At 41.7% G+C, this 23,374-nt stretch overlaps 3 protein-coding genes across 8 annotated transcripts; 2 read left to right on the plus strand and 1 right to left on the minus strand.

Annotated features, from left to right (window-relative positions):
• Positions 1 to 935: 935 nt before the first annotated feature.
• On the plus strand, positions 936 to 8,808 carry LOC311145401 (tubulinyl-Tyr carboxypeptidase 1-like; the record flags this gene model as incomplete). Its single annotated transcript, XM_084181627.1, has 7 exons — positions 936 to 1,154; positions 1,822 to 1,910; positions 3,539 to 3,595; positions 4,226 to 4,300; positions 4,763 to 5,144; positions 6,090 to 6,199; positions 6,461 to 8,808. 7 exons carry the CDS (start codon positions 936 to 938, stop codon positions 6,531 to 6,533), a joined length of 1,005 nt encoding a protein of 334 aa, XP_084037753.1. The 3' UTR covers positions 6,534 to 8,808.
• Positions 8,809 to 11,550: 2,742 nt separating this feature from the next.
• Positions 11,551 to 18,526, minus strand: LOC311145877 (protein angel homolog 1-like). Of its 6 annotated transcripts, XM_084182235.1 has the most exons (8): positions 17,719 to 18,526; positions 17,198 to 17,265; positions 16,623 to 16,969; positions 15,793 to 15,912; positions 15,439 to 15,548; positions 12,617 to 12,647; positions 12,334 to 12,494; positions 11,551 to 11,925 (listed from the first exon to the last, which is right to left on the minus strand). In XM_084182235.1, the coding sequence occupies exons 1-3, from the start codon at positions 17,780 to 17,782 to the stop codon at positions 16,667 to 16,669; spliced, it is 435 nt and encodes a 144-aa protein (XP_084038361.1). In that variant the 5' UTR covers positions 17,783 to 18,526; the 3' UTR covers positions 11,551 to 11,925; positions 12,334 to 12,494; positions 12,617 to 12,647; positions 15,439 to 15,548; positions 15,793 to 15,912; positions 16,623 to 16,666. The 6 variants fall into 6 exon arrangements, with proteins under 6 accessions (XP_084038361.1, XP_084038359.1, XP_084038357.1 ...); XM_084182233.1 differs by lacking the exon at positions 15,793 to 15,912 and having other exon boundaries at positions 12,334 to 12,490; positions 16,730 to 16,969; XM_084182231.1 differs by lacking the exon at positions 15,793 to 15,912 and having other exon boundaries at positions 16,730 to 16,969.
• On the plus strand, positions 18,525 to 22,933 carry LOC311145876 (leucine-rich repeat-containing protein 74A-like). Its single transcript, XM_084182230.1, has 13 exons — positions 18,525 to 18,948; positions 19,106 to 19,281; positions 19,357 to 19,464; positions 19,889 to 19,982; positions 20,088 to 20,137; positions 20,236 to 20,317; positions 20,445 to 20,530; positions 20,620 to 20,814; positions 20,898 to 20,993; positions 21,096 to 21,239; positions 21,466 to 21,570; positions 21,764 to 21,849; positions 22,182 to 22,933. The coding sequence occupies exons 1-13, from the start codon at positions 18,840 to 18,842 to the stop codon at positions 22,801 to 22,803; spliced, it is 1,953 nt and encodes a 650-aa protein (XP_084038356.1). The 5' UTR covers positions 18,525 to 18,839; the 3' UTR covers positions 22,804 to 22,933.
• The last annotated feature ends 441 nt before the right edge of the window (positions 22,934 to 23,374 follow it).

A 23,374-nucleotide genomic window follows, 5' to 3' on the forward strand; every position in this document is an offset into this window, starting at 1 on the left:
CTGTAACAGTGTAGGAAATGTAATCCGTCAGCGCATGCGCAGCTGCTATAGATCTGGGAGTGTCCGAGCGGCGCAATATTGTAGCAGGCATGAGATTAGCTCTCGCTGCTCTGTAGCCATGGCCGTTCAAACTGGACTGATTTGGACTGACACGAAAAATATTATGTCGTAAAATGGACTAGACTGGAATGCGGTCACCGACTAAGCGGAGTGTCGAAGAAATGTGATCGTATCCAATCTTTCCCGTCGTTTTGGATATATACTGAATGACCTCTGGAATAACGGTGCCGGGTGTTCGTGGCTTTTAATACAGTAGTTTGCTATCTGTATAATTACACATTTGTAAAATGCTATTTTCCCCGCTTATGTTGTAGGCATAATGTGTATTCATTTCCTAATTGTAGAAGTATTATTTCCCTGTTGGCTGCAAATTCACGCCTTTTCTTGTTTTGATAATCTATTGTCTAGTTTCAGTATTTCAATGATTTACTTGACTTAACCTATATCGTAGAGATCATTGTGATTTTTCTGAAGTGCCAATAACAATAGCGATCAGACATGACTTGATGTAGGCTAGCTAGAATTTCCTTTAATCTCTGCTTTTGTAAACAAATGTTTTTATTTTTATTGAACTCATCTGACATAAGTGGACAATTGTAACAACTACTGTAGCTTTAACTCTGCATTTGTGTGGAACATATGATTGTGCCATTTTGTTCATAAGTGGTACAGTATTTGAATTTGGAGACTGATACAGCCTGCAGTTTTGCAAAGTTCTACATATCCAGCGTGTCATGAATTGCTCATGTTTCTCACCTTTTGTGGGAGTGTTACTTGCTGAGAAACTGCAATCAGATTGACAGTTAAAGAGCAGGGCGCACAGGCTGCAAACCATCTGTGCCAGGTTCCAGGACTGGGGTCCCTTGTGTGGGGGGATGCTAAGGACCACAGTGGGGTGTGTGGGGGTGGAGGAGAGAGATGAGGATGAAGGTGAAGAGGATTTGCGGGATGGAGGGGTGCCCTTCTTCATAAACAGGGGAGGCCTACCGGTGGATGAGGAGACTTGGGAGCAGATGTGGCGGCATGTGGCCCGGATTCACCCTAATGGTGAGGCCATAGCGATACGCATCCGGGGAGCCAGTGATCTGCCTAAGGTAAGAGCAGGTGAAATCCTCACCTAGACACCCTACTCTGTTTTCAGTTTGACAACTCTACAGGCTACACGCATAGTCTTTTTCAACGATGTGAAAGTAAAAAATAATCAGCTTCCCCCCCCCCCCCAGTAGTATACACCGTTTCAATATGTATCCTAGTCACATTTACCGTAAACCATAATTCAAGATAAACATGCAGTAAACTGTTCAGGAGGTTATATTGTCCCATAACATAGGCCTAGTATATTATGCTACATGCTTAGTTGGATTCACACAGAGATGGAGTGAAGATAACCCACTATGCAGAATGATTGTAACTGACTCAGTTACGACCCTTCAGATAACAAGTGGATGAAGCTGTCAAAATATGCAGCATTTCAAACCACACAGATAAACATGCAGTCATAACATGCCAATAGATGTACCAGTGCTGTGCTGTCCAGATGAGGTTAAATGCTACCTCTGTACTCATAAGGAATTCCATCATATATTCAATTAATGTAGCATTGTGTAACTTGCTATACAGAACAATTAAGATAATGACCATGGTTTATGTTGCTCATAAAGGATGGTTGTTAAGTTAAACAAGAGGACATTCTCCAGCTCTGTGAATATAGGGATTGTGCGATACTAATGCTTCTGGTTGTGCTCTGCCTCTGCCCCATAGATTCCTACACCGAGTGTGCCTACATACCAGCCAACCACCAGTATCCCACAGCGCCTGGAAGCCATACAGAAATACATCAGGGACTTGCAGTATCCTTTGCCTGGAATGGTAGAACTGCTTGGTCACTATTACCAAGCTCTAACCCAGGTACCCTAGATGAAGCTATGACTATTCATTGGAGTTGTTGTTGGTCATGGTCAGTTTCTGTATGATTGACAGGTTGGGATATACAGTCTAGATAACAGTTTAGGTCAAGACCAGACTTGTCTCCATTTCAACAAAATATATAGTAGGTTGATTAAACATGAATTAATGTGTAAATATGTTCAATTCCATGCCTGATGCTAGGACACTATGCTTTGGATTGGAATTCAACATGTCTCTTGAAATATGTGTTAGCCATGCACTCTATGTATTTATAAATAATTCATAGATATAGGCACAAGCTGATGTCATGCAAACTGGGCCACACAGTAGATAGTATGAAAAATGTATGCACTCACTAACTGTAAGTCTCTCTGGATAAGAGCGTCTGCTAAATGACTAAAATGTAAAATGATGTCATGAAGAAGATTATGGTGATTGGTAACTCACTGAGGTCCTTTGTAGCCTAGTTGGTAGCATGGCGCTTGTAACACCAGGGTAGTGGGTATGATTCCCTGGACCACCCATACGTAAAATGTCTGCAAGCATGACTGTAAGTCGCTTTGGATAAAAGTGTCTGCTAAATGGCATATATATATATATATATATGACCAGTAAAATAGTTCATAAGTATTTATAGTTGTCTGACTCGTTCATTCTTTTAGGACAATATCAATGTATGCCACAACATCTCAGAATGTAGGCCATATTTAGACTATAACATATTTTGAGCATAAACATTAGTAGCTCTCAGCTCAAAAAGCTCATCCATAATTCACAAACGAGGAACTATGAATATCAGAAAGCACTTAACGTGGTTCATTCCCCATGAGAATACGTTTAGTGCACAACCCAGAGGGTCTGTTGTGTTTGAACATTTCCCATATTGTTTCACTCCCTCTGCATTTGTATGTACACTGAACAAAAATAGAAACGCAACATGTGAAGTGTTGGTCCCATGTTTCATGAGCTGAAATAAAAGATCCCAGAAAGTTGCCATACGCATAAAAAGCTTATTTCTCACATTTGTTTACATCCCAGTTAGTAAGCATTTCTCCTTTGCCAAGATAATCCATCCACCTGACAGGTGAGGCATATAAAGAAGCTAATTAAATAGCATTATCATTACATAGGTGCACCTTGTGCTGGGGACAATAAAAAGCCACTGTAAAATGTGCAGTTTTGTCACAGAACACAATGCCACAGATGTCTCAAGTTTTGAGGGAGTGTGCAATTGGCATGCTGACTGCAGGAATGTCCACCAGAGCTGTTTCCAGGCATATGTTATGGACAACAAACACAATTGCATACTATCGATGGCAATTTGAATGCACAGAAATACCGTGATGAGATCCTGAGGCCCATTGTGAGGCCTATTTTTTTTTTTTAAGGTATCTGTCCAACAGACTCATATCTGTATTCCCAGTCATGTAAAATCCATATAATATTAGGGCCTAATGAATTTATTTCAATTGACTGATTTCGTCATATAAACTGTAACTCAGTAAAATCTTTGAAATTGTTGCATGTTGCATTTATATTTTTGTTCAGTGTACTTAACAATATCCTACAGGTACAATCACACGGGAACACAGTTTTTTGAAATCAAGAAGAGCAGGCCTCTTACTGCGTAAGTTTCACAGTCTCTTCTATCCCATTCCTGTTTCCTAATCTTTTGTTTTAGGTTAGCTCTTAGATCAGTGGATCATGGCCTTGTAGGGATATTGTAAATGTCAGACAGTAAGCAACATGACCGCTACCTGCCAGAGAGAATCTCAGGGTTTGGTGAAATAGCTTTTCCTGGGACCGCAGAGAGGCCACAGAGGCAGCAGACAGAGGAAGTAGCTGAGCATGTTTACCAATTGCTTTCATATTGTGCTGATCATGACAGAAGCTGAAGGAATTGGATATCTGGATCAGCTGTATGTCTGTTGCCCCAAGGGCTTTGCGACCAGAAACTGTTTTCTGTTTCCCAGGCAGAAGCTTCTAATGCATTTTGCTTACTCACCCTCAGTTCATGACATTTAGCACCAGATGGTTTTATTTCAGTGTCTCATGCAAAATGCCAGTTTTAATAATCAAATGTATTTATTTTTCCTAAAGAAGTTAGTCATTTTCCTTATGCATGCACAAAGATAACCTGTAATATGTACAAATGTATTTCAGGCAATTTAGAATCCATGTTTAGAATTGCTACCTTTTAGAGTAGACTATTTTGTTGCCTTGCCTTTGGGTGTTCTAACCCTTATATTCTGTGAAGGTTGATGGACATTGCCAAGGAGATGACCCGGGAGTCACTGCCAATCAAGTGTCTGGAGGCAGTGATCCTCGGGATGTATCCTTTCTTTAAATAGCTTAGGTGTTCCATGTGAAAACTGTAATGACTTTCTTATGCCACTGTTGTTACCTGCACATAAACAATTTTCTCATCTAGTACACTCAGCAGCTCGAGATTTGTCAATGGGGGGATAAATGATGACCTGGAAATGTGAGTGCTTGTGGGAAGCAAAAAAATAACCTGGAGTGATGCCTCAGAGTGTGGTAACAGGGATTTAGAGACAAAGCTTTATGGGCACAACCAGGGCATCCAAGTATTATGTGATTAGAACTGACTAGCGTGCTTACAGTCTGAGACTACTGTATGCAAACTAATGTATTCTTGTCTTAAAAACAGATCAGTGGAGCTTGAAAACTATTGTTGTTTATGTTACCCTGTGAAGGGGCACTCCAATTGGAGCATGCAACCAGGGTTAGTGATAATAAGGTTTTTCGATGTCCTTGACCTTACCTGTCCCAGTTACCTTACCAACAGCATGCCGGGTGTGGAGCGCTTCCCCCTCAGCTTTAAGACGCAGTTCTCAGGGAACCACTTCTGCCACATTGTGCTGGGGGTGCACAGCGGGGGCCGCTTCGGGGCGCTGGGCATCAGCCGGCGGGAGGACCTCATGTTCAAACCCCTGGAGTTCCGCACGCTGGCTGACCTGGTGCAGGAGTTTGAGGGGGCCTACAGGGGCTACTGGCATACCCTGAGGAAGGTGAAGATTGGTCAGTATGTGTCCCATGACCCCCACAGTGTGGAGCAGATAGACTGGAAACACTCCATCCTAGATGTGGATAAGCTGACCAAGGAGGAGCTGCGGAGAGAGCTGGAGAGACACACCCGGGACATGAGGCTTAAGGTACACAGAGACCCTGTGTTAGAGACTGCAGGAATGTGATTGGATGTATAGAACTAGGGCAGGACATGTGCACACATCTGGGGACTGAGATGGAAAAATGTCCATGAACTAAACCATGTTAGGGATCCATGAAACAAACCTGTCAGCTTCCTAATTAGAGGATTCTAGTGATTGCGTTCGATCCAACTGGCACTGAACTCCTAGTAGACTTCTACAGTACCAGTACAGAATTTAGATTAGTGTCAAATTAAATTGGGATACATCTGAGCGCCATATGTTTCTGATTCATGTGAGGGTAAAGCACCAGGGGAATTTGAATGTGAATCCATCCTGAGCAGATGGAAAGCCCCTCTTACTCTGAGATTCTGACTCCTTTTGACCCTCTGTCTCATCATGCATGATGACATGGAGTTGACCTGCCATTTCAGGAGCTATCATCCGCAAATGATGATCTCTCATGCGCTATCATCCCAAACAGTAATGAAAGGATCCTTAATGCAGGGCCCTGTGTATAATATAACTAATGGGATGGCTTTGCTCTGCTCGGTTGTGCGTCACGTATGGCTGCCTCTATCAATCAATGGCTGATCTTTTATAGAGCTGGACTCACAATCACATTAAAGATGGAGGATTTTACCATCATCACTGTGCCTCCTTCAGCACGTTAGGGCCTCTCATTGAGCAGCTCACCTTAGGACTACTCTAAGTAATTGAAAGCTGATGATCAGTGTTTGTTTGCTACTGACTTTCCTTCCACCTCGCTACTCTGCATTTATTGATGTGCTGTATTTTGAAAGACAAATGTTTAGTAATTGGAGTCTTACTTGAACTGCACTTCTCCTTAGTCTGTACAGAGGAAATGACCATAACTGTTTGTGTACCTCTTGTTTGTATTGCCCCTTGTTGTTAATGTGAGGTAAACAGAACTGTGTGATTGTCTTTCAGATTGGGAAGGCTGCGCCCCCTTCGCCCACCAAAGACAGGAAGAGTAACATGGGCTCGCCCCTCCGTAACCCGGGCAGCCCCATGCGCAGGAACAGCCGCATCGAGAGACGGTAATGCTGATTGTGCACTGTAGTCAGATATCAGGAGATGCTTAGTCTCACTATAGTCTCTCTGACAGCACAGTAAATACTCATTAGGTCAATAAACAAGGTGCTAGCTGTAGTGGAGAGTGCTCTGCACTGATCTGAACAAGCGCTAGAGGCTAGATGTCCTATGACATAGTCCAAGAGGAATCTCTGAACAGTAATCTTTCAGTTTTAATCTGTGTCATGAGAAGTCATATCTTTTTTTCTTTTTTGGGGGGTGTACAGTCCATCAGGAGAGAAGAAAGTTCTTGATCCGAAGTCACCTCCAGACATGAATGGATATCAGATTCGAGTGTGAGGAAGATTTCACTTCATAAAATCATCCTGCAAAACAAGACCGTAGAATGGTAGGGTTCTGTCCAACAAAAGGTTAGTTCTGGGGAATGGGCTTTTGTGTTCATATTCGAAATAGGTTTGTACTGTGTAAGCAATTAATTTAGGGTATTTTGCATTCAATAAACGTGGGGTATACTGTACAGAGCATGGCCATGTCAATAACTGATTATTGACTAAATGTAAGTTAAAAGCCTATAATTCTAAGTTCTCACAATGCTCAATTTAGGGGATATCAAACACTTGTTTTACACAGCCAAATCCATTTCAATTAACGGGCCTAACTGTTTGGCCTATTCACAAGATCTCTTTGAAAAATAGATTAAGTCCCCCGCAACTTCTTTCCAAAATCGTGGCATGGGCCATTCATCTGCCCTGTGGTTCTTTGTTGCTACCAGGCTTTTGTAAAGCCAGAAGCTTGGTAGTGTAGTACATTCTACAATAGGATTGGTTCAGACAGCATTTAAGGGTCAAACAGGCATTGATCATGTTTATAAAGATGCAGGGTTTTGTTAATATGCAATATTACATTTGGCTTATTTCTTAACGTGTAAAGTTGTGCAATTGGACATATCATAGAAGAGATCCATGTTGTCAATCAGTTATTAAGAATAACAATTATTTTGAGGATTATGTGCAATCTGTGTCTCCATGTCGTACTGTAAGTGTGTAAATACATTGAACCTTTAACCTTTTAGCTCTGCTGGACAGTAACTGCTTTGTAGTGACTAGTTTGCGATCCACTTACCTTGTGCCTTTTATGAACATTTTAATGGACAGTGATAAAGAAAACGAGTATTACTGGGTGAATAGTTTTTTCAATTTCACTAGGAAAATACACTGTACAATCCATCTACTCTATCCCAAATAGCCGGTAAACTGAGCTATTTACACCTTACCCTGTGTTTGTGTGTTCCGCTATGGAGATGATGCATGTGATTGAATATGGGGTAATTCAGTGTACAGTAGTCTATTTAAACCTTTCAAAGCATGAGAAGTGTGATATGTTTTAGGATAGTAAGAGAAAGTGGTCAACAGAATTTTTGAATTCTATGGTCACTCACAAGACAAAATCTCACACTCTCACAAAATGACTGTGCAACTCAGAGCGAATGGTGAAGTTGCAGCTGATATGGTTTGACCTTATTTTTGAGGAAATTGAGACATTTTGAAGGCAGCAGTTACTTTTTATATTGACATTGTCTGATATATTTTAGCCTTCGTACAGTATAAATAACATTATTCTTATTATCTTAACACATAGCCTTAGTGTGGTTGTCTAGCTATATTTAATATTTACCATTTTTATTAAAGGTGCAAAGAGATTTGTTTACAATATTCTCATCTGCATTTTTAAATGACATTTAGGCCAGAGCACTTGAGAAATTGGAGTCTGCACCATTTTTGAAAATATTACCACAGAGCACATTGATTGGTTGGGATTCCTTGAGTCCTCTTTCATTTCGACACCATAAACAAAGAGGTTGTTGTCTTGCACCAAAAGGTGAATTACCTTTTATCACGTAGTAAGACTTTCTATTGATTTAGAAATAAACTCTCCTCCCCAATTCATCTGTTGTGTTGATTTAGCTGATTTATGTCATGGGTCAGATGGCTGTGAGTTTATTAGAGCTTCAGCTACATTAAGAGATCTACAGAATGCAACAATGGATCAAATGTAGAGCTAAAATCAATGAATACAGTAATTAAACAGGGTGCTGAGGACATGGAGGGCACACTGCCAGTCTACATGCCAACCAAGAGTCCAAATTGGGCACAGTGTGCACTCATCTGAAAGACCTCTGCCACACAGCGACGGACAATACAAAGAATAGACGACGAGCAACAAACATTTCCACCTTTGATTGTCTACAAAGAAACCTTAATACAAATCCCATACTGAGGATCTGTGCACTGGGGGACTATACATTTATAAGACAATGAACAAAGACATCTGGTTGCAGCTACACTAATTAGAATAACATTTTCTGTATCTTCTCTGTTGCCTGCTGGTACACTGTGAGAACTCCTAGCCCATTTTGGGCTTCAAGACATCCTTAACTGTAAATCACAGCTGGATTTTTATTTACTATTTTTCACTGCAATTTAGTGTTTTTGTTCCTTAGTGCAAAGATGATGTGTGATGACATCACTGAGATTTTATCTAAGGTGGAATAACAAGAAATATTGTAACCAGAAATCACCTGTACGGCTTTGTGACACTTGAAACTGAAATAAACAAGCAACTGGTATTTGACTAGATTTGTTGAAAACAAATGGTGTAACATTGAGTGATTATCCTACCTCTTTTCCCATTCAGCAATTATTATTATTTTTGTACTGTGCTGGCTGTGTCTGCAGTGCACTGTACTGACACCTAGGGATCCTGCTGCACATAATCAATTAAGTCTAATGGAAGCCTCACTGGATGGATAGTCTACCTGACAGCACTGCAATCGGCTAACAAGGCTTAACTAATGAATTGCTGCCAACCTGACATATTTCATCATATCATAGGAGCACAGAGGACTGCCATGGTTGCTGCTCTCCTGAACACCCAGCCTCTCTTTAACAGGGGAAATCCATACATGAGGTACTGTTTTGTGTTCAGACCAGGGAGAGATGGCAAGACTTTGAGAGCTCTCATACAGCACAAGAGTACTGGTGACTGTTCTCTTACAAAATAGCTCCTGTTAGTGTAAGTTATAGCTGAATGTACATAATGTAGGTATGGCGTGTGAAATGTGTTTTAAGAAGTATGGTGCAAGTGCTTTAAGGAATCACAGCTGATGTTGAAGTCAGTTTGTTAAGTGGGGGTGATGTTGGTAATGTTCAGTGGAAAGAATGATGGAGAATGATTTCAAAGATGAAGGCACTGCGGGAGCCAAAACATAACTCCCGTCTTATCTGAAAGTAGATCCCAGGAGTACCTCCCCCACCTTATCTCCTTAGCACTCTTTATGAAATTAAAAGACAGAAGGAATAGTGGCCTACTTTTAAAAACCTACTGACCCATTTCTCCTCAGCGGGTGTGTTTGGTGCCACAGGGGGAATCTCTGTTTGAGCAGCACAGTCCAACTCCTCTACAGGTTTCAAGGTAAATCCAGGAACTGAATTACCACACTCGGAACACCATGCCCAAGGTATTTATTCTACTCATATGAACTGATGTTTATAACTCTTTCAGTGATTGATTGTAATGAGATACAGAAAATACTTCCCTGGAAGTCCTGGTAGAGAAAACATCTACTGATTTATTGTAGGTAAGCTTAAGTGTTAGACCTTGACATTGTGTCATTCCAGTGAGATATAACTGGAGGTCTTAGTGGTGACAGGAGTCCGTTAGCTGGTCCTCTAGACCAGGGGTTCCCAAACCTTTTCACTCGGGGTCCTCCTTCCAGCATTGGGGAACATCCCGTGAGACTTTTGCAGGTTTAAAGCTTATTTTCTGCAATTCTACACATTTTGTCATTGGTTGCAAATAAAATGTTGCAGTTTTAAAGCTAATTTTCTTGCAATTCTATAAATTTTGCCATGTCTAATGTGTATTCCTGTGATATTTGAGTGACAAAAAAATTACAACAATATCTATGGGCTAAAAAAAAACTAAATAAAAATACATTAGCTGACATGGGCTTGTTGATCTGGATTTTTCTGACAAGTTATAAATACGGTAGCTCTCGAAGGTATGCAATGACTAACATGACAAGAGTAACTGATGATGCACCTTGTGCATACCCCCACACCCCCCTGCCGACCCCTCGCACCCCCCACAGTTTGGGAACCACTGCTCTAGACTGCAGTGTACACACACAGAAGCCCCGACTGTGCCCTATCATGCATGAACGCTCCCTCCCTGCAATCTGAATGAATAATTAATTCATGCCTCAGCCAGCCACACATCTTCTCCCTTACAGACAGTGCCTCGCTGGAGTGAGAGATCTCCCATATTAGTGGGACACTGCCAACATTCAGGTCACAATCTTAAAGGTCCAATGCAGCCGGTTTTATCTCAGTACCTTACTGTGTTTGTTTTCAATGGTCAAAAATAGCTTCTTAGCAAAGAGCAATTTCTCAAGCAAGCATTTTGCTAGGACTGCCTGGGAGGGGAAAACTGAAAACCAGCTGTTTTTGGCAGAGAGGTTTGGAACTCTTTCTTATGGTCTATCTATGAACTAATTTACAGCCTGGTGATGCCACCTGGCAGGCCAACACTCCATCCCACCTAAACAGAAAAAAATGTCAGCTCTTACACTAAAAGGGCATTATCATTTTCACAATTTCACAGTATAACCTCATAGTGTGGAAATATACACAGTTTATTAGGTACACCACCCCATTCACAAAAATGGTTCGCGCAGGCAGGCATAAAAGCAGGCAGAAAGGCATCGAGGCATTCAGTTATTGTTTGATTGAACGTTAGAATGGGCAAGACGAATGACCTAAGCGACTTTGAACGTGGTATGATCGTCGGTGCCAGGCGCACCGGTTCCCACACTGAGTTCCACTCCTATCAGTTAAAAACAAGAAGAAGCGGCTCCAGTGGGCACGCGATCCCCAACACTGGACAATTGAGGAGTGGAAAATATTGCCTGGTCCGACGAATCCCGTTTCCTGTTGCGTTATGCTGATGGCAGAGTCAGGATTTGGCGTAAGCAACTTGAGTCCATGGCCCCATCCTGCCTGGTGTCAACAGTACAGGCTGGTGGCGGTGGTGTAATGGTGTGGGGAATGTTCTCCTGGCACATGTTAGGTCCCTTGATATCAAATGAGCAACGTTACCATGCCCGAATAATTCAGGTTGTTCTGGAGGCATAGGGGGGTCCGACCTGGTACTAGATGGGTGTACCTAATAAACTGGTGTATATGAAACACAGGAAAATCACATTTTTGACTGCACTGGACCTTTAACATAATCTCAGCCAGGATAGACAGGAGAGGATGTAGATCTTCCCAAAAAGACTGCCAAACTGATGTTGTTATCTGGAAAATATTTATTCAATATCTCTACCATTTTGAAAAAGAAAACAATGACTGGCCCATAAGGGACAAAACACACCACATCATCAAACACAGTCTGTAAAGGTTTGAATATTCTAATTTACAAGTGTAGCAGATTGTGAACAAACTGAGTAAACTAAATCCCCAAACAAAATATCAACTTTTAAAATCTAAACGCTTCATGCATTCAAATCTCAACAGTAAGAGAATTTGTCAAATAAATTCCAACTCTTAACTGAATTTAACCTTGGTTAGTTTTTTCTCTCTATTCATGTAAACAAAAATGATTCTTCAGAGGACATCCCATCCCCCCTGGACATTGGGATGAGTCGTTTTTCTTCAGGTAGGAAACAACCCTGTGAGCCCCAGGAACCAATTAAGTACAATTATTAACTTTTAAACATGGAATCACACCATGGGCAAATCATGTACAGTTTGAACAACATTTTTTAAATGCTTGACTTCGGTCCTCCTGATTTATTAATTGACCACAGACAGCCCAAATCACACAGGGTCCAGCTGGAACCTGGCCAGGAGACTGAGGTGGTCCGAAGTGAACATTTCATTGGGTAAACTCTTAATTGACCAGAGATCCTCCTCTAATAGGAGGGAGCAGCTTCAAACCTCCGCTCTGCCGTTGACCTCCACCTGAAACAACTTTTTTGGTAAGCCATAGCTCAATTCTTCTTTCTCTATATACTAAATAGACTGGAGGTCAATATCAAAGGCTATTTATATAATTATTTTGGATACATGCCCCTTACCTTTCTGATCAGCACCAGAATTGCCACGCCTTGGAGAGTAGAAGATGTAGTCGACCGTAGCTCCATCCTCGGAGTGCATGGTGGTCACCTCAGCTCAGTCTGTTCCAGGGATGAAGTGTCCGTAGGCTGACCGCAGGTTTAGGTAGTGGGAGATAGTCTGTCTGAACATGAGGAAGGACATGGACAATGTTATTACATTTAACATGTATTCAGGACTGTGATATAAATATAAACATAGCAAGGGGCAAAAATGTGGCCCTTTGGAAAAAAATCAAAAGCTGACCTTGATGCAGAAGGATGCTTGTCCTCAGGATCTATTGGAAATAAGTGAAAGAGTAACATACAGAAGTCATTACTAAAGTGGAACTGACAGCATTTTAGCAACATGAAGTCCTATTAAAATCTGTTCATATACTGTACACCCCAAAAATTTATCTGACAAGCGAGCACTTAGATAAAGTTTTCATAAGTTCATAGAATGTTTGGGAATGATGTATAGTAAGGCATTTGTGAAAATTCTAGAACAATATAGAGTGGGAAAGCGACCGTGCGTTTGGAAAATTAATAGACACTGCAGTAAATAAAACCTAATAAAAGCATCTGTCTTGTCCAAGACCACCAGAGTCTATGCAGACCGGTGCGCCATAGCCAATCAGAGCTACAGTAGGCCTATATGCAAATAAGCCATTTGCCACACGGGCCTGCCATCATTCACTTTGAACTGGACTGTGTGTTTACAGGCAGAAGCAACACCGCGACTTTAGATTAGAATGCATTCACCAAAAGCCACAAAATACACATTAATGGATTTCTGCAAATATGTAAATACCACAGGAGTCCTCTTACATTTGAGAACTTCACGACCCTATTGATCAAACAACCATGTAAAGGTAGGCTCTCTCTCCCTAGGTTTCCTATGCACATCAACAACAACAAGATCAACAACTAATGCTAGCCAGAGCAAGATGAGCTCAAATCTAAAAGAGGAACATTATTAGATAAACCCTCTCAAACTTTTTTCAGCTAGTTGGCCATCAGAATTGCACTGATAAACGATGGGGAATAGTAGCCTACTCATCCTTCTGCAGTTTGCCTGCCAATGCATGCTTCAACGACGTTTTGACAACTGAATGTGAACTTGCCTTTCTGCCCGCCCATTTGATTGATGCCAAATACATAACTGTGGATAACAGTCGTTCAAGTTCAGCATAGCTAGCTAGCAAAGCGATTCACATTTCTTGCTAGCTAACCAAATTACACCGCAATCTCTAGCTGTAGCCACCGGAAAACGATATGAGGTGAAAAAGTCAGTCACTCACCCACTCCCCCAATGACATGACATCCTCCCAGCTAACATTAGGTTCTGTGTTTTTAGCTCGCTAAATAAATCGATACCATAGCCCAGGGGTGTCAAGCTCAATCAGCGCACAGACCATATTGAAAAAACACAACGAATTTGCGGGCCAGACATAGCCGGTTTGTTTTTACAAAAAAACATGCAACTGCGACCCAAATTGAAAAAAATATGGCCCTTTATAATGTCCACGTACGTACATAGGATGCTGTATATAGCATTTTAACATATTAAACAAAATAGATAAATAATATTTGTCCAGCCTTTGCTGCTATGCTTGCAGATGTGCATAATATGCTGCGACTATAATCAACAAGTATTTAATAACTCAAAATAACAAAAATGTAGCTATAGGTTGTTGTAACATTTAAACTTAAAACATGTTTTTAATTTCTTTGCACTGCATGGATCACCGATGCGGTTGAATGCAGCATTGTTGTATGGTGCACTCTTAATTTTGTATTTTATTTTTATTTAACCAGGTAAGCCAGTTAAGAACAAGTTCTCATTTACAACTGCGACCTGGCCAAGATAAAGCAAAGCAGTGCGATAAAAACAACAACACAGAGTTACATATGGGGTAAACATAAAGTCAAAAATACAACAGAAAATAGAAAATATATATACAGTGTGTGCAAATGTAGCAAGTTATGCAGGTAAGGCAATAAATAGGCCATAGTGCAAAATAATTACAATTAGTATTAACACTGGAATGATAGATGTGCAAGAGATGATGTGCAAATAGAGATACTGGGGTGCAAATGAGCAAAATAAATAACAATATGGGGATGAGGTAGTTGAGCAGCCAGCCTACTGCTTAAATGTTGCTGTAATAGGCCTACATGTTTCTCCTTTGCATAGTGTTTTGTTGCAGGTTTAGTTTTTTGGTTATTCATTGTCAAGCTTTAAAATCCGAAGCCAGAGTGCAACATTTTAGTAGCCTAGCTAGGACTGTGGCATGTCTGTACACTTTCCCTCCGCTGTAAATGGGACACACAAAAGCAGCGCAATTGAAATTGAATTCACCGACGTGAGCACATCAGGGTGTAATTTCATAAAGTAGATGACTCAACTGTTGACTCATTTATTCTCGCTTGTGACTTGTAGTGCAGCGCGTCGCGGGCAGTATGGAAGCGGGCCAAAATGAATTGAAATGTGTCACGCCTTGTTTGACACGTGCACTAGCCTATTAGCCCCGTTATGACTGACTTGTGATCATTGCTGTTGCTAGTTTGATTGTATTAACATTCCCAGCCTTAGTTACAATTGTCTGTTTTTGTTCAAAATATTGAGACATTGAAACTGAAACAGTGCATCCTGAATGGGTGGAGGCAGCAAACAATGTACCAGGCCAGCTGTGATTTACAACCTGATATAAATATTTTTTGGATGACCAAGAAATGTATTGGTGAATTATATTAATCATGCATTGAACTGCATCCATCTATTCTGCCAACAATGCCTTACTGTACGTCATGGAATTTTCAGTGAAATAGAACCTATTTTTAAAACTCGTATAAAGTTGGTATTGAAGCATAAACTGAGAACATGGTATTTTTGACTGATATTATGATTGTCTGTTTGTTTCATATCTGCAAAGTAGTTAAAATGCTATCAGTTCCACTTTAACTGTTCTCTACACAACTGTGCTCTGGAATCTCACCTGCTGTGAGTACAGTTGAGATTAAGTGTTTTAGTAGTAGTGTGTTTTACTGTGTGTGTGTGTGTGAGTGTGTGTGTGTGTGTGTTACCAGGTTGTTGTCATTGACCCTTGGGATGAGCTCCAGTTCCTGTGGCCGGACACAGACAGCCTCACAAAAACGCAGCTGATTGAGGAAGTCATGGTTGTACTGCAGGTTCCCTACACAGGAAGAACAAATATAGAGTCCAGAGTCAGATCACACAACACTTAAATGGAGACACGCTGTCTGTGAGAAGAGGTATCGACCCATTGTCATAATGGGAGCTTGAAATCCCTCTATATACTTGCCTGCCACGTCTGTATATGCCATCTGTAGTATATACAACCGACAATCCACCCTGACGTGGTCCAAACAGATAAAGACTGACACGGTCCAAACAGATAAAGACTGACACATACGTACCTGGTTCTGCACTCTGGGTTGACGTGACTGGCAGTTGTCATCGATGCCTACGGTGCTTGGCCAAAGGGGGGCAAATACCCTATCATGGATATTGTAGGACAGGTCCTATTGACCTGATATCTGACACTCAGAGGAAACAAAACACGGAAGCCATTGACCAAGTAAAAATCCTGAACACCAACTCATCGTTTCATTATTAAGCAACTTAAAATTGACAACAACATGCCATTTTCCATAGAAGCAGTGGTGGAAAAAATTCCCTAATTGTCATACTTGAGTAAAAGTAAATAATAGAAAATGACTCAAGTAAAAGTGAACGTCACCCAGTAAAATACTACTTGAGTAAAAGTCTAAAAGTATTTGGTGTTAAATATACTTAAGTATCAAAGGTAAATGTAATTACTAAAATATACTTAAGTATCAAAAGTAAAAGTATAAATCATTTCAAATTCCTTATATTAGGCAAACCAGACGGCACCATTTTCTTGTTTTTTTAAATTACGGATAGTCGGGCACACTCCAACACTCAGACATAATTTACAAACAGAGCATGTGTGTTTAGTGAGTCCGCCAGATCAGAGGTACCAGGGATGTTCTCTTGATAAGCATTCAAAATGTGACGAGTACTTTTGGTTGTCAGGGACAATGTATGGAGTAAAAAGTACATTATTTTCTTTAGGAAGGTAATGAAGTAAAAGTTGTCAAAAATATAAATAGTAAACTACAGATACTCCCCCCCCCCCCCCCTAAAAAAAAAAAAAACGACTTTACTACTTTCAAGTATTTTTACTTAAGTACTTTACACCACTGCATAGAAGTAGTGTGCTCACCATCCAGGCAGGTAGACCATGATAGGAAAGCTGTATTGTAGTGATCAGTTGGTACAGTGGCATGTTGGAGTCCTAAGTAGAACAACATTGCAGTGCTCTCCCTTCACCTTGCAGTTCCTCAAGATGCAGTCGATCTCTGCCAGTAGCATGGCCAGCTGGGCCAGTTTCAGGTCACCCCTCCTAGAGTTGAACAGCAGGTGGGTGGTGGCCACACAGAGGGGCGGGCTCTTGGCATGGACTTCTGACCCCTGTGTGATGATTGGCTGGAGCATCAGGTCAATGCCCATTTTGCCTCGGTCCAGCAGCTCACATTCCGGCCTGTAGAACTCCAGCAGGCTCTCTGACACCTGGGAGAAGTGGTCGCGCGTTAACAAACCACACAGCCGTCCGTCTTGGTGTCAGGGTGCTGCTTGTGAACACAAGTGTAGCTTTGAAGGAGGTTTGAACCACACAATTACAAATATTGATATACAAACAGTATTACATGTATTTTACCAACTGTAGCATATCTTGTATCATTTTGCAATGGCCTTGAGTGTGCCAAAAACAGATGCTGAGGGAGGCCTTGGACCTACCCATGTCACAAAGGGCAGGATGGAGTTGCTCTGTAAAGTGGTTCTCCTGGACCTCATGCACACAGGATCTACACATGGGAAAAACATACAGCTCAATTCACAAAAAGAAACTCAGACATCATTTACAAACGAAGCATTTGTGTTTAGTGAGTCCGCCAGATCAGAGGCAGTATGACCAGGGATGTTCGTTTTCCTGTCCTGCTAAGCATTTTAAATGTAACGAGTACTTTTGTAAAGAGTACTTTTGGGTGTCAGGGAAAATGTATGGAGTAAAAAGTACATTATTTTCTTTAGGAATGTAGTGGAGTAAAAGTTATCAAAAATATAAATAGTAAAGTACAGATACCCCAAAAAACGACTTAAGTAGTACTTTAAAGTATTTTTACTTAAGTATTTTACACCACTGGCTAGCCAGCACAGTTTGCGAAAATGTACAGGCAATAGCCTATAATGACAATGTGCTCAAACCGTGCTCTACAAATTCAAACTTCTACTGAAATGCTTGTTTGCATGTGGTTTACCTAAGACGCAATTTCTAAGCGGTGTTAACAGGTAAAGTCCGTAAAATATCAGGCTCCCGATCATGCTCTGCTCTAATGACTGCCCCAATGTTGGCAACAATTTTACAGTGAAATCCGCTATTGGCTCCTTGATTTGTCGTTAGATGACGTTTTGCCGTTGCCGCGACGACGTCACAGCATCAATTTGCCTTGCTGCGGCACAGCTGCAATCCCCGTTCCTAGCGTTTTCGCCTCCTCTCCTGCCGCACATTCCACCCCTTTTGCGCCTGTGTGTGGGCCATTGCTGTAACTTCTGTTACACAAACAGCTTCTCGTTTGCGGCAGAATTGAGTGGGAAAAGTCGCTAAATTGCATAAAATCTGATAGAATCCCAAAATTCCCCAAAGGCAGCCTGAAAAGTAGCTGAATTTGTCGCTAGAATCTTTTACCAATATAAAGTCGCTGGAGGGGTCTGAAAACTCGATAAATATAGCGACAAAGTCGCTAAATTGGCTTGTCTGCTAGCTATGATTTGTCTTTAAGTTCACTCATACTACAACATATCCTACCTCAATGCAAGGTCCTTGCTACCCGGGTCATTGGGACGTCCCTAGTTGACATTTTAAATGGGTAGGTAAGGGTTATGGTTAAGGATAGGGACGTCCCAAGGGTTCTGGATAGCACTAACAGTGACTGCTGCAACAACCTCAGTGCCAGATTCTCATTTTACTGTAGACTTCAAGATGATAGTAATAACAAATAACGCAACAAGTTTAACAACAAGAAAGCTACATGTTGGAATATTTGTAGAACATTGCCATGGTCTGGATCTGTGAATGCAGCATTTGTCTTTTTGTGTTATAGGTAAAAATCAACTCAAAATTACAATACTCAATAGGCCTTCTCTTAGCCTTTCCCTGTGAGTGGTGAATTTTTTATGACACACCATGGTCTCCTTAGGATTGAATTACAGTTTGGGACAAAACAGGTGGGTATTTGATTTCACTGTTGCAGCAACAGTTGCTCAGCCCTCACAGATACCAGTGCATGATGTGGGAAGTGCCACAGTCATAACGGGAAGTAAAATAACATTTCAACAAACATGTTTTGGAGTTGGAGCTTGTGACTGTTAAACAGAGAAGATGTCTGTCCTATCTCTCGAGTCCCTCTGCCTAGCAGATAATGACAGTCCATCCCCTGCAGAAGACCTAGACCTGGAGGATGAGTGGGATACAGACCTGGAGGTTGATGGTGAATAGGCTATTATATTGACATTTTATGGATTAAAACACATCAGCTAAGAGTAGTTATTAGAATGTGTTATTGTTTGCATTGTAAGTTGATTTGTTTGATGCGTATGTCACACTGATGGTTGTCTGATAGTGACGCCACTTCTTGTAATTGTTAGAGATGAAAAAGACCAGTAAGGACACTTCGACTGCTGAGATGTACCTGCAGGCCTGCAAGCTGGTCGGGGTGGTTCCTGTCTCCTATTTCCTCCGGAACCTGGGCACCTCCACCATGAACCTCAACCACCACGGCCTGGGACCTCCGGGGGGCAAGGCACTAGCCATCGCCCTGGTGGTAAGTCAGGTGGATGTCTATTAACATATAATCAACTTCAAGGAACGCTCTTTATGTTCCAATGTTTTTTCTCAGACTGACATGCATATTACCAACCTGGAGTTGGCAGACAACCACCTGCTGGCTGAGGGAGCCAGATACCTTGTGGAGATGTTGAAGGCAAATTTCACCATTCAGCATCTGGTAAGTTTGTATGAGATGGTCTTTAGGCAGCTCTTTGTAAGAAGGTATAGTCATTGTATCTGGTATCTCTTTTGCATCTCTATAACCTGTTTATTCAGAAGTGGGATAAGTATGAGTATGTGGTCCTCTGTAGCTCAGCTTGTAGAGCACGGCGCTTGTAACGCCAAGGTAGTGGGTTCGATCCCCGGGACCACCCATACACAAAAAACAAACAAAAAAATAAATAAATTATGCACGCATGACTGTAAGTCGCTTTGGATAAAAGCGTCTGCTAAATGGCATATTATTATTATTATGACATGATACGTCACACAATCTTTGATTTGATTTGAATCTGCCACAAGAGGGCATAATAGTCTTGCGGGTCATGCTTTCATGATGGAATTATAGATCTGTATTAAAATGCCCACTGTTTGTCTTGTAGGATTTGTCCAACAATCACCTACAGTCTGAAGGCGCTGAGTGCATAGCAAAAATGTTGCTCGATAACATTTCCATCAAATCCATCAAACTTTCAGGTAGTGCACACAGATTTGAAAATGGAAACAAAAAGAACAGTCTGTTAGATACTATATTTCTCTACTCTATTTCTGAATCTTTTTATGAAAACAATTTCTTAACAGGGAATGGATTCATAGAGGACAATGCTAAAAGTTTTGCAGATGCCCTGGCAGTAAGTGAATAGAAATGGCATTCAAACATGCATGCATATTGATGATATTACTGTCATTGGAGTCTATAGCTAGCTCCTTGCTATATCTCTCCCTTTAGAACAACTACAGAGTAAAAAAGCTGGACTTGAGCCACAATCAGTTCTGTGGGAGAGGTGGGGAGCATCTGGGCCAGATGTTAGGTAGGACCATTTCACTTAATTACGGCTGAGCAGTCTCATGGAGTATACAGTCAAATGGAGTCATTAGGGTTACAATCATGCACAATGTGAGTGTTTTGCATCTGCTGTCACTGACGTAATCCTACAGCCAACAATGAAGCTCTGGAGGTACTAGACTTGAGCTGGAACCATCTGCGAATGAAAGGAGCTGTGGCTTTCTGTGCCGGCCTCAAGGTTTGGATAAACATACTCAACCCAATTCCCACATTTAAGGTGTAAGTTCATAAAACAGTATGTGATCAAAATATCTACTCTTCACATAGGTGAATGTGACCCTGAAACACCTGGACCTGTCCTGGAATGGCTTTGGGAATGAGGGGGCCTTGGCTTTAGGAGAGGCACTGAAATTCAACAACACTCTGGTGTACCTGGACCTCAACAACAACCGCATCACCAACGAGGGGGTAGGCATGCTGTGCAAGGGGCTGGAGGCCAACGACACTCTCAGAGTACTGATGGTAGGTGCTTGATTGACAGGGCACACACCCACTGACCTGTGTGGTGTGAAACTAGGGTGACTTTATGTTTTGTGTCCCTGCAGCTGGCTTATAACTCTCTGACAGTGGAGGGGGCGCTGGCTCTTGTCACTGTGGTCAAGAACACACCCAAAACCGCTCTGGAGGAGATCAACATATCCGTGAGCGCTGTTGTTCTCTTCTTGATGTACACTAGAAGTGTTTTGGTCCCTGCATTATAACTTTACCATGGTTTGGAGCGTTAACTTGATGTTTGTGTGTAGAATGTGTTGGTGAATGAAAACTTTGTGCAGCTGCTGGATCTGACGTGCCTTGAGCATCCCTGTCTGGAGGTGCAGTATGGAGGAGTCGGGGGCTTTATCGCTAAGAAACCACCCAAACGCCTTGACCCAATGAAAGTAATCCAGGTACTGTAGTAGGCTACTGTTACTCATGAAACCATTTTAGAAATGTAGTAATGTAGTAATCACAAGTGATATCATTGCATACCAGTGCAGTGTATTTTTTTTGTTTACAGCTAATTCTACAAACTAGGACCTATTTATGGCTGTTTTTAAAGACAGTGCAAGATGTGAAATAGGGAGGAATTTTTTAAGACAAAAAAACCCGTCCCAACTATTATTTTCTTTGAAGGATTATCTGGATGAACGGAAGCTGCGTCTTTGGGACTTCTTTCGGAAAATCGATAAAGATGGGACAATGCGAGTGCCTGTGGCAGACTTCAGGAAGGCTGTGCAGGTCTCAAACTAATTGCTAATTCCATAGTCTCTGACATTTGCACGGTCTATTGAGCTAATGCATTTCCAATGCTCCAAGATATCCCGGAATACCCTCACATGTACTCATCTGAGTGGGTTTTGTAATGTCTTTATTTTGAAGTCAGTGGCCAGCTCATAGTCTTTATTTGTTTACTCTTATGTAACCATTACAGCAATCCAACATCCCCTTGGATCGATACCAGATTGAGGAGTTGATTCAGAGACTGGATCGTGAAAGGACAGGGATGGTAGACTACAGGTGGGCTTTTCTCATAAGAACAAACTGCCAGAGTGGGGAGACCATTATGGGTGTGTAAAGAAAACACCTAACATCAGCAATAACCTGAGAACTGAACAGAAACTTGTCATAAACTGTCTACACATCTGTTTGCCCAACAAACAAAACATGAGCAGACCTTTATGGTCAGAGTGTTGAAGTAGGGCAAACGTATCTATGTGTAATTGCTTGTAGTGCCATGCCAATGTTTTCCCCTTTCAAAAGCTGAGAAAGTCAAGTTTACATCTGACTTGAAATTAAATAAGTTTAAGTGAATCATCACATTAAATACATTCTTTGGTGTCTCTCCTCAGGGGTCTGGCTGACACCAGGAAGCAGATGATGCGGGACCACCGGCGGCAGCTGCGTAAGGTGGAGTCCCGTCAGAAGAAAGAGAAGCAGAAGAGCGAGCGTATCCTGAAGACCTTTCAGAGCGCCGTGGAGGCCAACACCCCCCGCAGCTCCATGGTCATGTCCCCAGGCGGCACCAAGGAGGACTCCAGTGGCCCCCAGCACTTCTCTGCCACCCCACTCAGCTCCTGGCACCACATTGTCATGTCCAACAGCAGCCGCTACTCTGTCACAAACCTGAGCAGTGAGCACGTCCACCTCCCCATGCTAGGGGGCAGCACCCACCAACGGCCCACCAGTTCCCCCACCATGCGCTCCTACTCCCAGCCCAACCTGATGGATGATTCCCCACGATACCCCCAATCCAAGCCCTCCTCGGCCCAGGGGATGCTCTCTGACTCCAACCCTGATGTTGACCACACCAAGCTGAGCCCCACTGCCAACCACCTGACCAGGTCCAGACCAGCACTGAACTCCAAGCAGCCAGCTACTAAAATCAAAACCACCAAAGTGAAGAAAAAGAAGACCAAGAAACACGTGGATAAAACTCCACGTCAACAGAATCAAACACAATCATCGAAGTGACTGATGCTGCTGTGTCTTACTATGCAGTAACAGCTCCACTGACCCTTTGTTATATATTTTTACTGGGAAATATAATAATAATAATTCCATATATTACACATATAACCACAAAATAAATATTATTCCAGTATACATAGCCACGTTTCATGCAAACCTTATTCTCACCCAGCTAAATTAGATGGTATGATTATCTTTAAATGTATCCTGTTAGTTGTTGAATTGATGTGCCTTAGCTCAATAGTATGAACTCTTTTATTTAAGATACCATTTAGTGGCAGGGTTGGCAAAGATCCTGCTCAGACCATAGTACTTTTCATTATGTCTGGGAAAGTTCCCAGGTGTAGATGCAAAGTGCACACCCATGAATTATCTGTGAAAATTCTAAAACCCACCACAACATTATATGACATCCCTGCACTAAAAACATCCTAGCAGTTAGAATCTGTTTGTCAAAGATAACTGACGTCACACAGTTGTAAAAGGTGTCTAGATATTCTGTGACATGTGTCTTTGATGGTGACAGTGTGGGTGTGAAGGCCTATCACTCTCTGATGTACGCCATAGATTCTGC

This window comes from Coregonus lavaretus, assembly GCF_964263955.1.
Source record: "Coregonus lavaretus genome assembly, chromosome: 18".
Lineage (NCBI taxonomy): Eukaryota > Metazoa > Chordata > Actinopteri > Salmoniformes > Salmonidae > Coregonus > Coregonus lavaretus.